At 41.3% G+C, this 15,184-nt stretch overlaps 1 protein-coding gene across 3 annotated transcripts in view; it reads right to left on the bottom strand.

Moving 5' to 3' along the window:
- LOC124039839 (cadherin-18-like) overlaps positions 1-15,184 on the bottom strand; it is a 369,098-nt gene that overhangs the window by 157,501 nt on the left and 196,413 nt on the right. For all 3 annotated transcript variants that reach the window (XM_046356288.1, XM_046356287.1, XM_046356289.1), the window contains one exon: positions 1,393-1,973. In XM_046356288.1, the coding sequence (XP_046212244.1) occupies positions 1,393-1,629 (237 nt within the window). In that variant the 5' untranslated portion in view covers positions 1,630-1,973. The remainder of the gene's footprint in view (positions 1-1,392; positions 1,974-15,184) is intronic.

Here is a 15,184-nt window from a genome sequence, read left to right as displayed (position 1 = left end):
TTAGCTTCTGCCCGAGTGCCTAGAATAATGATCACTGCAGCGGAGAAACACATTTCCACGTTTCAGGAGATAAGGGGGCCAGGCAATCTGTAAGCTGAGGACATACCAAATAAGCCATGGGAAACTGGTTAAGGAACAGAGAAGTCACCATAGCGAACGCAGACCAGACCTGCTGGGTTGCTCTTGCCCTCTGAGCACAAGGTTACGACTGCCAGTCATCTCTAGTGCCTGCCTCTCAGTCTTTGTGACATCCATAATGTCTGATGTGACAGTCTGAGCCCATAGCTGGAATGACATGTCGCTCAGATGTACTGTATAGGCCACTAATGGACCACAGTCTGTGGATATAAATAAGTGTTATGTGTTCTGTTATTTTTTATACATTTCTTTAGGTATATATTGGCAGTAGGCTATACATTTTATATAAATTGACAAATACATTCAAGTCAATTCACACTTTAACTATGTAACAAAGAGCCATCCATGGAGCCCCTGTGTAACATGACTCAATTTTGGTACTAGGATTAATTCAAACAAACAAAGATGTTATATTTTTGCAACTGAGAGGTTGCTGTAAAAAGCTCTGTTCACAATTGAATCTTCCCTAAGAGACTAAGCATTGGAATTTGGCCTTACTGCTATTAGACCATGGAAACGTACCGAATAACACATTCATGGCAAAACAGATAGACTAAACATTTATCAAAGGGAAGTATGGTTTGAGTTGTCTGACATGCATCTGAGAGATATAGGAAGCATAAAAATAAAAATAAAGGCTCCATGTGTAACCTTGGTCCCAAAAAAGCCTATACATTTTGATTCGTTCTTTTACCGGTCTGTACCGGGTTAGCTTCAGACGAGTCCCGTGAACGTTTGTGAGAGTCTCAGCGTTTGATGGTGGAGTCATATTAGTTTGTAGCTTAAACCGCTCAGACTTGACAGACCTTTTTGTGTCTTAACAAAATTAACGAGTGAGATTGAATCTGCAAACCCAATGCCACCCTATCCCATACATAGTGCACTATTTTTGACCCGAGTCCTACGGGCCTTGTTCAAATGTAGTGCACTATATAAGGAAAATGGTGCTATTTTGGATGCACATTTGTTTTCAACATAATTAGACAGAACAAAAGCATCCAGACTACCAACAAGGCAAATCCCCTTAAGAATAGAACCTGTAACTGCCGCAATGCATTTCCAATAGACAAAACTGCCGTGCAGAAAAACACACCACATTCAACCAGGGCTCCTAGAGCTCTGGTCAAAAGTAGTGCACCATGTTGGACATACAGTAGTGTGTCATTTGAGACACAGCCAGAGCCAAGTTTCCTTGGAATGAAATAAGCTGTTGTTTACAAACATACTGTGAAGTAGGGCAAAACAATACGATACCTTTCCCACGTATTGAGTGTCCGGTCCTATGTGTTCTTCTAAAACAAAGAATTGGTTCCAGATCCAGCCACGTTTAGGCCTGTGGTGCACTTCTGTCTCACCATTGGCCAGTTTGGTCTGGTTCTTGGCGATGGTCACTTTGTCGGCTGGGATATGATGGCTAGCCCCATAGCACCTCTGGATGAAGCAAAGGCAGACCAGTATGTGACAAAGACAGGAGGTGGTGGATTTCCTCATGGTGGTGCCTCAGTGTGTTTTTGGGAAAAATATCCCAGCGTGCTTTGCGCTATGTGTGAAGGTCCTCCCACCACCGCCACCACCACCGGCCACCGCTGCAGCCTCACGTGGCTGGCGGTTTCGATGGATAGATGAGGGTGGCTCTAAATCCAAACTGGGGAAGGCCTGGTCCGTGCAACGATAGAGTCTCTAAGGTTCATGGTCTAACTGTCAATTGAGGAGAATCACAGCAAGCTTCACTTACATCATGGAACAGCCAGGGTCTAGAGTAGAAAATGGACGGACAATGACTTTTGTAGTTTTACCAGAAACTGGAGTTGATTATGGTGACCATTCTGTCTTTCCTGGAAGAGAGAGAGATATAGAGGGATTAATTACATTTCATGAGTTTTAACTTCCTTAAATCCCCTCAAAATAAATTGGACCCAGCCATAGAAATACTTGACACACAGAGGGAAATTATTTCAAATAGATGACTTTGAAAGCAGAAAAGAGGCCTCCATCTCCTTACATTCTTGTTCTAAAAACAGATAATGTTGGATGTGGTGAGTCGTTATTTATTCATAAGTTCTCTGTGCCTGTGAGGTCAGAGATATATATTGCACTCTATTTCCTTAATAGTGTGTATGGAATAATAGGGTGTCATATGGGACTCATTATTGATATTTGCTGTATAAAAGTGCCTACTGAGATCTGATGACCCATGTACTGTATAAAGCCAGAATGGACCTATACTGCAGTGACTCACATAGGACACGAGTTTTGCCGCAGTCGGGGGAGTCAAGGAACCTACCAAGAGATGGCATCTAAGAGCTTTCAGCTGCTGGAGCCTACAGTATGTGAGTACTGAATCCTATATTACAAAGTGGCTCTTCCACCACCATTTAAAAAAATTCATTTTGACATCCAACACAACCACAAATCTATTATTAGAATGACATCTTGCTGTGGTATATTGAGAGTACAAAAACTTTGATTTGAAGTGTACATAGCTACAATGGCTTGCGAAAGTATTCACCCCACTTAGCATTTTTCCTATTTTGTTACCTTACAACAAGGAATTAAAATAGATTTATTGGGGGTTTGTATCATTTGATTTGCTCTACATGCCTACCACTTTGAAGATGCAGAATATTTGTTTTGTGATACAAACAAGAAATAAGACAAAAAAATGAAAACTTGAGCATGCATAACTATTCACCCCCCCCTCCCCCAAAGTCAAAACCTTGTAGAGACACCTTTTGCAGCAATTACAGCTGCAAGTCCCTTGGGGTAGGTCTCTATAATATTGGCACATCTAGCCACTGGGATCTTTCCCCATTGTTCAAGGTAAAACTGCTCTATCTCCTACAAGTTGGATGGGTTCCGCTGGTGTAGAGCAATCTTTAAGACACAGATTTTCAATTGGATTGAGGTCTGGGCTTTGACTAGGCCATCCAAGACATGTAAATGTTTCCCCTTAAACCACTCGTGTGTTGCTTTAGCAGTATGCTTAGGGATATTGTTCTGCTGGAAGGTGAACCTCTGTCCCAGTCTCAAATCTCTGAAACAGGTTTCCCTCAAGAATTTCCCTGTATTTAGCTCCATCCATCATTACTTCTATTCTGACCAGTTTCCAAGTCCCTGCTGTTGAAAAACATCCCCATAGCATGATGCTGCCACCACCATGCTTCACTGTGGGGATGGTATTCTCGGGATGATGAGAGGTGTTGGGTTTGTGCCAGACATAATGCTTTCATTGATGGCCAAAAAGCTCCACTTTAGTATCATCTGACCAGAGTACCTTCTTCCATATGTTTGGGAGTCTCACACATGCCTTATGGTGAACACCAAACATGTTTGCTTATTTTGTTCTTTAAGCAATGGCTTTTTTTCTGGCCAGCTCTGTGGAGTCCACAATTTAAAGTGGTCCTATGGACAGATACTCCAATCTCCGCTGTGGAGCATTCAGGGTTATCTTTGGTCTCTTTGTTGCCTCTCTGATTAATGCCCTTCTTGCCTGGTCTGAGAGTTTTGGTGGGTGGCCCTCACTTGGCAGGTTTGTTGTGGTGCCATATTCTTTCGATTTTTTAGTAATGGATTTAATGGTGCTCTGTGGGATGTTAAAAGTTTCTGATATTTTCTTATAACTCAACCCTGATCTGTACTTCTCCACAACTTTGTCCCTGACCTGTTTAGAGAGCTCCTTGGTCTTCATGGTTCCGCTTGCTTGGTGGTGCCCCTTGCTTAGTGGTGCCCCTTGCTTAGTGGTGTTGCAGACTCTGGGGCCTTTCAGAACAGGTATATATATATATATATATATATATATATATACTGAGATCATGTGTCAAATCATATGGCACTTAGATTGCACACAGGTGGACTTTATTTAACTAATTATATGCCTTCTGAAGGTAGTTGGTTGCACCCAATCTGATTTAAGGACTTCATAGCAAAGGGGGTGAATACATATGCACGCCCCACTTTTCATTTTTTTATTTTGTATAATTTTTTGAAACATGCTATTTTTCTTTCACTTCACCAATTTGGACTATTTTGTGTATGTCCATTTTACATGAAATAAAAATGAAAATACATTTAGATTACAGGTAATGCAACAAAATAGGAAAAACGCTAAGGGGGATGAATACTTTTCCAAGGCACTGTATAAGATCTGACAAGCATCAAAGGCAAACTAGCTGTCTTTAACCTTACCATTCGTTGCCATGACATAAACAAATTCAGAATTAGGAATTAATACAGTCATAGATGTCACACTTTGGGAGATAATTGTAATGCTTCTCGTTGGTGGAAGGAGAGGAGGACCAAAATTCAGCGTGGTAAGTGTTCGTCATGTTTTAATTGAACAAACTGAACACTACACAAAATAATAACGAAGAGAAAACAAAACAGTTCTGCCAGGTGAACAGACACTAAACATAAATTAATCACCCACAACCCAAATCTGGAAAACAGGCTACGACAATGATTGACAGCTGCCTCTGATTGAGAAGCATACCAGGCCAAACACAGAAATACATCATAGAAAAAAGGACATAGACTACCCACCCCAACTCACGCCCTGACCAGACTAACACAAAGACATAAAAAGGAAGGTCAGAACGTGACAATAATCAGCAAAATCCCTTTAAAACATTAAATACATGGATTTAAAATACACTTGGAAGAATCCTTTACTAATCCGCTTATTTCGAAACCATCACTACATGTAAGTGATGCAGCTTTTAGAAATGCTTGCAAATGTATTAACAATAAAAAACAGAAATACCTTATTTACATAAGTATTCAGACCATTTGATATGGGGCACAAAATTGAGCTCAGGTGCATCTTTTTTCCATTGATCATCGTTGAGATGTTTCCACATGTGGGAAATTATATAGAATGGACCTGATTTGGAAAAGGTACACACATGTGTATATATAAGGTCCCACAGATGACAGTTCATGTCAGAGCAAAAACGAAGCAATGAGGTTGAAGCAATTGTCCGTAGAGCTCAGAGACAGGATTGTGTTGAGGAACAGATCTGACGAAGGCTACCAAAACATTTATGTAGCACTGAAGGTCCCCAAGAACACAGTGGCCTTCATCGTTCTTACATGGAAGAAGTTTGGAACCACCAAGACTCTTTATAGAGCTGGATGTCCGGCCAAACTGAGCAAACGGGGGAGAAGGCCCTTGGCTAGGGAGGTCAATACCCAATGGACAACCATCTCTGCAGCACTCCACAAATCAGGCCTTCTTGGTAAAAGGCACATGACTGCCCACTTGGAGTTTGCCAAAGGCACCAAAAGAACTCTCTGACCATGATAAACAAGATTCTCTGGTCTGATGAAACCAAGATTGAACTCTTCAGCCTGAATGCCAAGAGTCACATCGGGAGGAAACCTGGCACCATCCCTACGGTTATGCATGCTGGTGGCAGCATCAGCTTTGGTGATGTTTTTCAGCGGTAGGGACTGGGAGACTAGTCAGGATCGAGGAAAAGATGAATGGAGCAAATTACAGACAGAACCTTGATGAAACCTGCTCCAGAGCACTCAAGACCTCAGACTGGGGGGCGAAGGTTCACCACCGAACAGAACAAAGAACCTAAGCACACCGTCAAGATAATGAATGAGTTGCTTCGGGACTAGTCTCTGAATGTCCTTGAGTGACCCAGCCAGAGCTCAGACTTGAATCATTTCAGATACCTGAAAATAGCTGTGCAGTGACACTCCCCACTCAACCTGACAGAGCTTGAGAGGATCTAAAGAGAAGAATGGGAGAAACTCCCTGAATACAGGTATGCCAAGCTTGAAGCGTCATACCCAAGAAGACTCAAGGATGTAAACGCTGCCAAAGGTGCTTCTACAAAGAACTGAGTAAGGGGTCTGAATACTTATGTAAACGTATTATTTCATTTTTTTTAAATACATTTGCTGAAATTTCTAAACCTGTTTCTGCTTTGTCATTATGAGGTATTGTGTGTAGATTGATGAGAGAAGAAACCGATTTTAATACATTTTAGAATATGGCTGTAATGTAACAAAATGTGGTATGTCAAGGGGTCTGAATACTTTCCAAACACACTGTACATTCTACATGCTTGGCACACGTCAACAACTCAGTTAATGTCATAAGACCTCACCATACTTTTAAAAAACAAATCTCAATTCATGTTGACAGGAGGAAAGATAGTTTGATGGTCACATTTGTTCACTTTACAACGGCCTAAATCCATCTCTAACACATAAATAGACTAATGATCACGACGGATGAGTTTTTGCAATGATATGTAAATAATACAAGCTTCAGGTTCAATTACTTGACAAGGCCTTTGATGCCTATGTTGAGTGGTTCAACCATAATATACAGTCCAACTACTGTAGCAAACTATCTCCAACTACCCTATGTTAGACTTGTGTGAGCATGTGTAGGCCTATTCCATTGTCAATGGTTTTAGGCTGGCGCCCTCCTGTATTGCTCTTCAATCAAAGTGCTATTTGTGTGGTAATCACGCTGATTGTCTGAAATCTCAGTTGTACCTCCAGTCATTAAACCAGCAGCAGCTGGATTGTCGTTGGGTACTTTTAGAATATGATTGTTTTGAATAGTCGTATTAATATAATAGTTAAATTAAAACATGACTTCGCACCCGGTGAAACGACACCATATTCTTCTATCCAGATGAACACAAATATGATTGAAGGAAATGCTTACTCGCAGATGTTTCTCCTTGTAATGTGCTAAATGATGAGGTGTATGGTTAAATACAACTGAACGAGGGAGTAAGGGAGAGATCGAGATAACGGGGGGGGGGACAGGGAGAAAGAGTATGAGAAAGAGGGAATAGAGAAGAAAAGGGAGAATGAGACACAAATCGAGAAAGAGAGAGCGAGGGAGAGACGGAGCCTTGCCTTGAGAGCACTTGCACTGCATTCGTTTCATAGCATCAGCCTTGTGCTGATGTCAAACTTCAGATAGCGGAGGAGTTGGGCAGGTCAAACACATAACACTGTACTGCTGCTCTGTCATCTGTCCCGGCTGCACACAGGGCAAGGCAGAGGGGATGGAAACAAAAATGACAGAAAAGTCTCTTAACTTTACACCTCCCTTAAATTGATAGACAAAATGTTGTTGTAAGGTCTGTTCTCACATAGCCAAAATTACGTATTTTTTTGCACAACCATTGGCAGAAGGAAAGCAGAGATGAGAGATGAGAGAGGACAGCAAAACAGGAAAAATAAGAACTTGAGAGACAATGTAATGCTGTTTAGAAATGATATATGTACCAAATTAGCTTAGCGTTAATTGCAAAATGTGTCTATCAATTTGTTTTCAAACACATCATAATATGGTGTTAAGGGTTTAAATTCTTATTTTTATATCAGGAGAGAGGACCAGACTTGAACTCAACACTTAACTACTGTAGTTGCCTTCCTAGCAACTCAAGAAGGATCAGTGTTATTTCATAGTTTCGATGTCTTCACTATTATTCTACAATGTAGAACATTTAAAAAAATAAAGAAAAACCCTGGAATGAGTAGGTGTGTCCAAACCTAAAGGTAGAGACAATAAGAAGACATGATGGCAGAATACATTTAACCACACCTTTGTTTTTGTCACAAAATCATATAGCAACCTCTGTCCAGTGAAGTCCACAAAGCATATTGCATACAGCATGGTAGTGCAAGTTAACTTTTTCAACATTTTCAGAACACAAATTCCAAAAAGCTTTGGGACACTAAAGTCCATGGAGAGTAAGAGCACCCAGCTGCCCACTGCACTGAGGCTAGGAAACACTGTCACCACCGTTAAATCCACAATAATCAAGAATTACAACAAGCATTTTTCTGCCACTGTCCTTGCTTTCCACCTGGCTACCCCTATCCCGGCCGAGAGCTCTGAACCCCCCGCAGCAACTTGCCCAAGCTCTCCCCCCTCCCACTTCTTCTTCACCCAAATCCAGATAGCTGATGTTCTGAAAGAGCTGCAAAATCTTGACCCCGACAAATCAGCTGGGCTAGACAATCTCTTTCTAAAACTATCCGCCAAAATTTTTGCAACACCTGCCTGTTTAACCTCTCTTTCGTATCGTCTGAGATCCCTAAAGATTGGAAAGCTGCCACGGTCATCCCTCTCTTCAAAGGGGGAGACACTCTAGACCCAAACTGTTATATCCATCCTGCCATGCCTTTCTAAAGTCTTCGAAAGCCAAGTTAATAAACAGATCCCCAACCATTTCGAATCCCACCGTACCTTCGCCGCTATACAATCCGGTTTCCGAGCTGGTCATGGGTACCACAGGGTTCAATTCTCGGGCAGACTCTTTTCTCTGTATATATATCAATGATGTCGCTCTTGCTACTGGTGATTCTCTGATCCACCTCTACGCAGACAACACCATTCTGTATACTTCTGGCCCTTCTTATAACACTGTGTTAACAAACATCCAGACGAGCTTCGAAGCCATACAACACTCCTTCCGTGGCCTCCAACTGGTCTTAAATGCTAGTAAAACTAAATGCATGCTTTTAAACAAATCGCTGCCAGCACCCTCCCGCCCGTCCGACAAGCATAACTAATCAGGACGATTCTGACTGAGAATATGGGGACATCTACAAGTACCTAAGTGTTTGGTTAGACTGTGAACACTCCTTCCAGACTCACATTAAGCATCTCCAATCCAAAACTAAACCTAGAAATGGCTTCCTATTACGCAACAAAGCCTCCTGAACACATGCTGCTAAACATACCCTCGTAAAACTGACTATCCTTCCGATCCTTGACTTCGGCGATGTAATTTACAAAATAGCCTCCAACACTCTACTCAGCAAATTGGATGTACTGTAGTCTATCACAGTGACATCCATTTTTGTCACCAAAGACCTATATACTACACACCACTACGACCTGTATGCTCTCGTTGTCTGGTCCTCGCTTCATACTCATCGCCAAACTCACTCGCTCCAGGTCATCTATAAGTCTTTGCTAGGTAATTCCCCCCCTTATCTCAGCTCGCTGGTCACCATAGCAACACCCACCCCGTAGCATGCGCTCCAGCAGGTATATTACACTGGTCATCCCCAAAGCCAACTCCTCCTTTGGCCACCTTTCCTTACAGTTCTCTGATGCCAATGACTGGAATGATTTTTTTTTATCACTGAAGCTGGAGACCTATATCTCCCTCCCTAACTTTAAGCATCAGCTGTCTGAGCAGCTTACCGATCACTGCACCTGCACACAGCCCATCTGTAAATATCCCACCCAACTACCTCATTCCCCAAATTGTTATTTATTTTGGCTCTTATTGCACCCCAGTATTTCTACTCACACATCATCATCTGCACATCTATCACTCCAGTGTTAATGCTAAATAGTAATTATTTCGCCACTATGGCCTATTTAATGCCTTACCTCCCTAATATTACATTTGCAGACATTGTATATACTGTATTGTATATACTGTATACTGTATATACTGTATTGACTATACGTTTGTTTTTCCCACGTGTAAATCTGTGTTGTTGTTTTTGTCGCACTGCTTTGCATAATCTTGGCCAGGTCGCAGTGGTAAATGAGAACTTATTCTCAACTGGCCTACCTGGTTCAATAAAGGTTAAAAAAATCAACTATTGATTTAGAAACACAGACAATTACCACAGGAGCTGCATCCACTATTCCAACACCATTTCAATTTCAACATCAAATCACCTCTGCTTAGTCTAATACAGTGACATCTAAATGATTACAATGTGACTGTCCGTGGTTCTGATTTCTGTGTGTGTGTGTGTGCACATTCATGCAAGTAGAAATTGACTCACCCTATGTTGACTCACCCTACTTGAAGAGAAACGGCAATCCTATCCTCTATTTCATGTTGACGAAACAGTGTATCACTCTGTCATACAGTACACACTTTTATTTTTTGTTGTCCTAAACTACCGATCAAAAATGTTTGCTCACTAACCTAACTTCCATTCATGGGCAACTTTACCATCATCCTTCTACATCTAGCTACTGTACATATTGAACTTCCATCCTCTCAGGCCAGGGGCAAAACAATGTATGAATGAATGGTTGGATCAGAATTGCCAATATAATGCAGAAATTCTATGACTGTGACTGCCTGGCCAGTCAAGCACAGCTTGCCAGTATTCTTATGAAGAAAGAGGGTCCTGACTTCTTTGCCAATGATGGTAGGCACAGATTCAAAAACACACATGCAAAATGGTGTTACTATGTTAAAGTAACAGTCCAGTGAAAATCTATTTTTACTAATATTCTGTTTGCTCATAGCCAAATAATAGAGCATGGCGCTTGTAACACCAGGGTAGTGGGTTCGATTCCCGGGACCACCCATACGTAGAATGTATGCACACATGACTGTAAGTCGCTTTGGATAAAAGCGTCCGCTAAATGGCATATATTATTATTATTTATATTAATAATTGGCCAGTACAGAGAATTAAGTAAAACCACAAGTCCAAATCCCTATCTCCATCCATGGGCAATTTAGGAAAGGGCCAATATTAGCTGATTAGCTAGCCACCAGAGGACAACAACACAACGATATGCAAAAATTCAAGTTTTTCTGTCAATGATGTATGCTCTCAATGGGATTTGAAAGCTGGCTTCTTTTGACACTTTTGTTTGGTGCGCCAGGACCATTCGCAGTTGAGCTCGCTCAGTTTAGCTCAACGCTGATTGGCAATTCATTGTTTTGTCCCTTGCTATGGGTGGCAACATTGTAATACTTGTTTGGACCAAGTGGCATCATATAGATGGCCTACACGTAAAGAGACTGAGGGGCGCTGTTTCACTTGCTAAGATGCTTTCCGCCTCTTGTAAATTTAAGAAAAATTATGAAGCTCAGAGTGACGAAAGATCAATTACAGCATGTTCTGTATTTACATTTCTTTGGGGGGGAGCCTGGCTTACCGGCCACTGCATTGCGCATGTTGATCTTAGGCTTGTGTGCGGCTTCTCGGTTCCCGCCGAACATTTCTTATGCTTATGTTGCTTCCAGAGACTGTTTGGATAATGGTAGTGAGTGTTGCAACCTAGGATAGACAATATTTACACTCTACTTGCTTCAGCACCATTGTTGCTCCTAGGCAGCTCTGGCAGGGCAGAATTTTGACAATCCTATGGAGGTGCCATGTTGAAAGTCACTGAGCTCTTCAGTAAGGCCATTCTACTGCCAATGTTTGTCTACGGAGATTGCATGCCTGTGTGCTCGATTTTATACACCTGTCAGCAACGGGTGTGTCTGAAATAGCAGAATCCACAAATTTGAAGGGGTGTCCAAATACAGTGCACCTGCTTTCACAACATTTCCTCTCTGTCAAGCTGGCCAGCTCCAAGTTGAGGATATGCTTTACCTCAGGGCATTTGTGGCGCTACTGTCTTCTCTACATTCACAGCCTCTAGCAGCTCTCCCCCTCTCAGATCCCGCTGGCACTGTGTCCACTACACCCATGGTGACACACCGTCCCTCTCCACCAGTGATGATCTCCATATATGTTTGGTCCCACTAGGAGTTGGATGATTACCACTCTATCGTTATTGATCTGGATGTTTTGGTGGTGCAACAATCTACTTATATCATTGCCTGTTTTCAGCCGTCACTGCCGCAGGTTTCTGCAGTGGAATGTCAGCATGTACTGGGGTGCTCTCGACAGCTCTACTGTCGCCTCTTCACCCGCAGGGTGTTCATCGACCTCTGCGGTTGTCCATCCCACCCTGTCTGTATCCTGTGCCACACTCTCGTACAACCCTAGATGAATGCATTAGCATATAACATCAGTCATCAGCACCAGATCTAGTACTGCTTTGTCCTCTCTTTCATGTTATGCTACCTGCATGCTGAGCACAAGCGGAACATGGCAAACCTCTGTTGAACATTTTTGCTGGCAACTAATGACAAGATACTGGAATTCATCAATGCTCTGGTTCTTTCATCAGCGCTGCGAGCTAGCTCTGAGCTACGGTCCACCCAATTCTGCATCCGCACTGCTACTGATTCTTAATCAGTCCTGGCTTCACCCTCAAGATCATTGGCCCATGATATTCTGCTGCTACAAAGTTACATGTTTGATTCTGAGATTTTGGAGCCTACATGAGATCCTGCAGTATTGCAATATGATAATGATTGTCAGCCCCGAGGTCCAGTAGCTATGTTGCATAGGTAAAATATTGTCATAAAATATAATGAGAGCGAAGCTACCCGGGGGTGCAGCTATGTTGCAGGTGGTTGGCTATGTTCATGACAGACTGGTTCATGCTATACGGAACAAAAATATAAACACAACATGCAACAATTTCAAGATAGCTGCATGTTCATAAACTCAGCAAAAAAAGATGCACCACTTCTGGATGAGCATTTTCTTCTTTGCTTATTGCCTTATACAGCTCGTTGAGTGTGGTCTTCGTGCCAGCATCGGTTTGTGGTGGTATATAGATGGCTTTGAATAATATACATTTATATGGAAATCATATATGGAAATCAGTCAATTGAAATAAATTCATTACTCCCTAATCTTTGGATTTCACATGACTGGGCAAGGGAGCAGACAAGGGTGGTCCTGGGAGGGTATAGGCCAACCAACTGTGGAGCCAGGCCCAGCCTATCAGAATTAGTTTTTCCCAATAAAATAGCTTTATTACAGACATAAATATTCCTCAGTTTCATCAGCTATCCGAGTGGCTGGACTCAGACGAACCCACAGATGAAGAAGCCAGATGTGGAGGTCCTGGGCTGGCGTGGTTAAACGTGATCTGTGGTTGTGAGGCCGGTTGGACGTCCTGCCAAATTCTCTGAAATGATGCCGGAGTAGATTTATGGTAGAGAAATGAACATTCATTTATCTGGCAACAGCTCTGTTGGACATTCCTGCAGTCAGCATTCCAACTGCATGCTCCCTCAAAACATGAGACATCTGTGGCAACTGCACATTTTAGTGACCTTTTATTGTCCACAGCACAAGGTGCACCTGTATAATGATCATGCTGTTTAATCAGCTTCTAGACAATTCATCCACCTGACCCGTGTGGCATATCTTGGCAAAGGAGAAATGCTCACTAACAGGAATGTAAATTAATTTGTGCACAAGCTTTTAACGAAATAGGCTTTTTGTGCATATTGCACAAATATTTCAGCTCATGAAACATGGAACCAACACTTTACATTTTTGTTCAGTATAATTATTATATTATGGTTGCATAGTTGTGCCTTCAGAAAGTATTCGTACCCCTTGACTTATCCCACATGTTGTTGTGTTACATCCTGAATTCAAAATGTATTAAATATATTTTATTTCTTACCCATCTACACACAATACCCCATAATAACAAAGTGAAAGAAATAACACGTTTACATGAGTATCCACGCCCGTGAGTCAATACATGTTAGAATCACCTTCGGAAACGATTACAGCTGTGAGTCTTGCTGGGTGTCTGTAAGAGCTTTGCACACCTGGAATGTTCAATATTTGCACATTATTATTTTTAAATTCTTCAAGCTGTGAAGTTGGTTGTTGATCATTGCTAAGACAGCCATTTTCAAAACTTGCAGTAGATTTTCAAGACGATTTAAGTCAAAACTGTAACTAGAGCACTCTAGGAACATTCAATGTCGTCTTGGTAAGCAAATCCATGTAAGCCTTATGGCGCAGGTTATTGTCCTGCTGGAAGGTAAATGTGTCTCCCAGTGTCTGTTGGAAAGCAGACAACCAGGTTATCCTCTTGGATTTTGACTTTCTATTCTATTCTGTTTAATTTTTATCATAAACTCCCTAGTCCTTGCTGATGACAAGCATACCCATAACATGATGCAGCACCACATAGCTTGAAAATGTGAAGAGTGGTTCTCAGTGGTGTGCTGAAATTGCTCCAAACATTATGCTTTGTATTCAGGACATAAATTCAATTTCTTTGCCACATTTTCTGCAGGTTTACTTTAGTGCCTTACTGCAATCAGGATGCATGTTTTGGAATAGTTGTATTCTGTAACAGGCTTCCTTCTTTTCACTCTGTCATTTGGTTATTGTTGTGGAGTAAGTACTATGTTGATGATCCATCCTCAGTTTTCTCCCTTTAAAGTCATAAAACCCTGTAACTGTTTTAAAGTCACTTTTGGCCTCATAATGAAATATCTGAGTGGTTACATTCCTCTCTGGCAACTGAGTTAGGAAGGAAAAATTATCTTTGCAATGACTGGGTGTATTGATACACCACATGAATGTAATTAATAACTTCAGCATGCTCAAAGGGATATTCAATGTCTATTTTTTTTAAATACCCAACTACCAATAGGTGTCCTTCTTTGCAAGGCATTTGAAAATGTCCATTGTCTTTGTGGTTGATTTTGTGTTTTGAAATTCGCTGCTCGACTGAGGGACATTACAGATAATTGTATGTGTCATGCAAAAAATTGTATGTGTCATTCAAAAATCATGTTAAACACTATTGCATACAGAGTGTGTCTATGCAACTTATTTTGTGGCTTGTTAAGCAAATGTTTACTCCTGAACTTAATTAGGCTTTCCATAACAAAGTGGTTGGATACTTATTGACTCAAGACATTTCAGCTTTTCATTTTCTATTAATTTGTCATTTAAAAAAAGATTGAGGACTTGTGAGGCGTCTGTTTCTCAAACTAGACACACTAATGTACTTGTCCTCTTGCTCAGTTGTGCACCGGGGCCTCCCACTCCTCTTTCTGTTTTGGTTAAGTCTATGTAGATTTACCATAAAAAATCAGCTGTTTCTAGCTACAAAAGTATTTACAACACTAAAAATGACTACACTGTATGTAATAGACAAACTTTTGAACGGCAGTGTATATGTTTTGTATAAGAAATGGGCAATACACTGATTACAGCACCCATATCTACAGCACCCGTATCTACTAAAAAATCTACTGCAAAGTTGTTAACCATCATGTTCACATATATTCCATTCGATTTCATATGTACAAAAGCTGAGATGGGATGTAAGACGGGGTCCAGTAGTTTCTAGTAGAATTCCTTGCAATAAATCTGGGCCAATGGCAAATAACAAGTAGTCTATTTC

This window comes from Oncorhynchus gorbuscha, linkage group LG07, assembly GCF_021184085.1.
Source record: "Oncorhynchus gorbuscha isolate QuinsamMale2020 ecotype Even-year linkage group LG07, OgorEven_v1.0, whole genome shotgun sequence".
NCBI classification, from domain to species: domain Eukaryota; kingdom Metazoa; phylum Chordata; class Actinopteri; order Salmoniformes; family Salmonidae; genus Oncorhynchus; species Oncorhynchus gorbuscha.
This window is presented reverse-complemented; position numbering and strand designations above follow the sequence as displayed.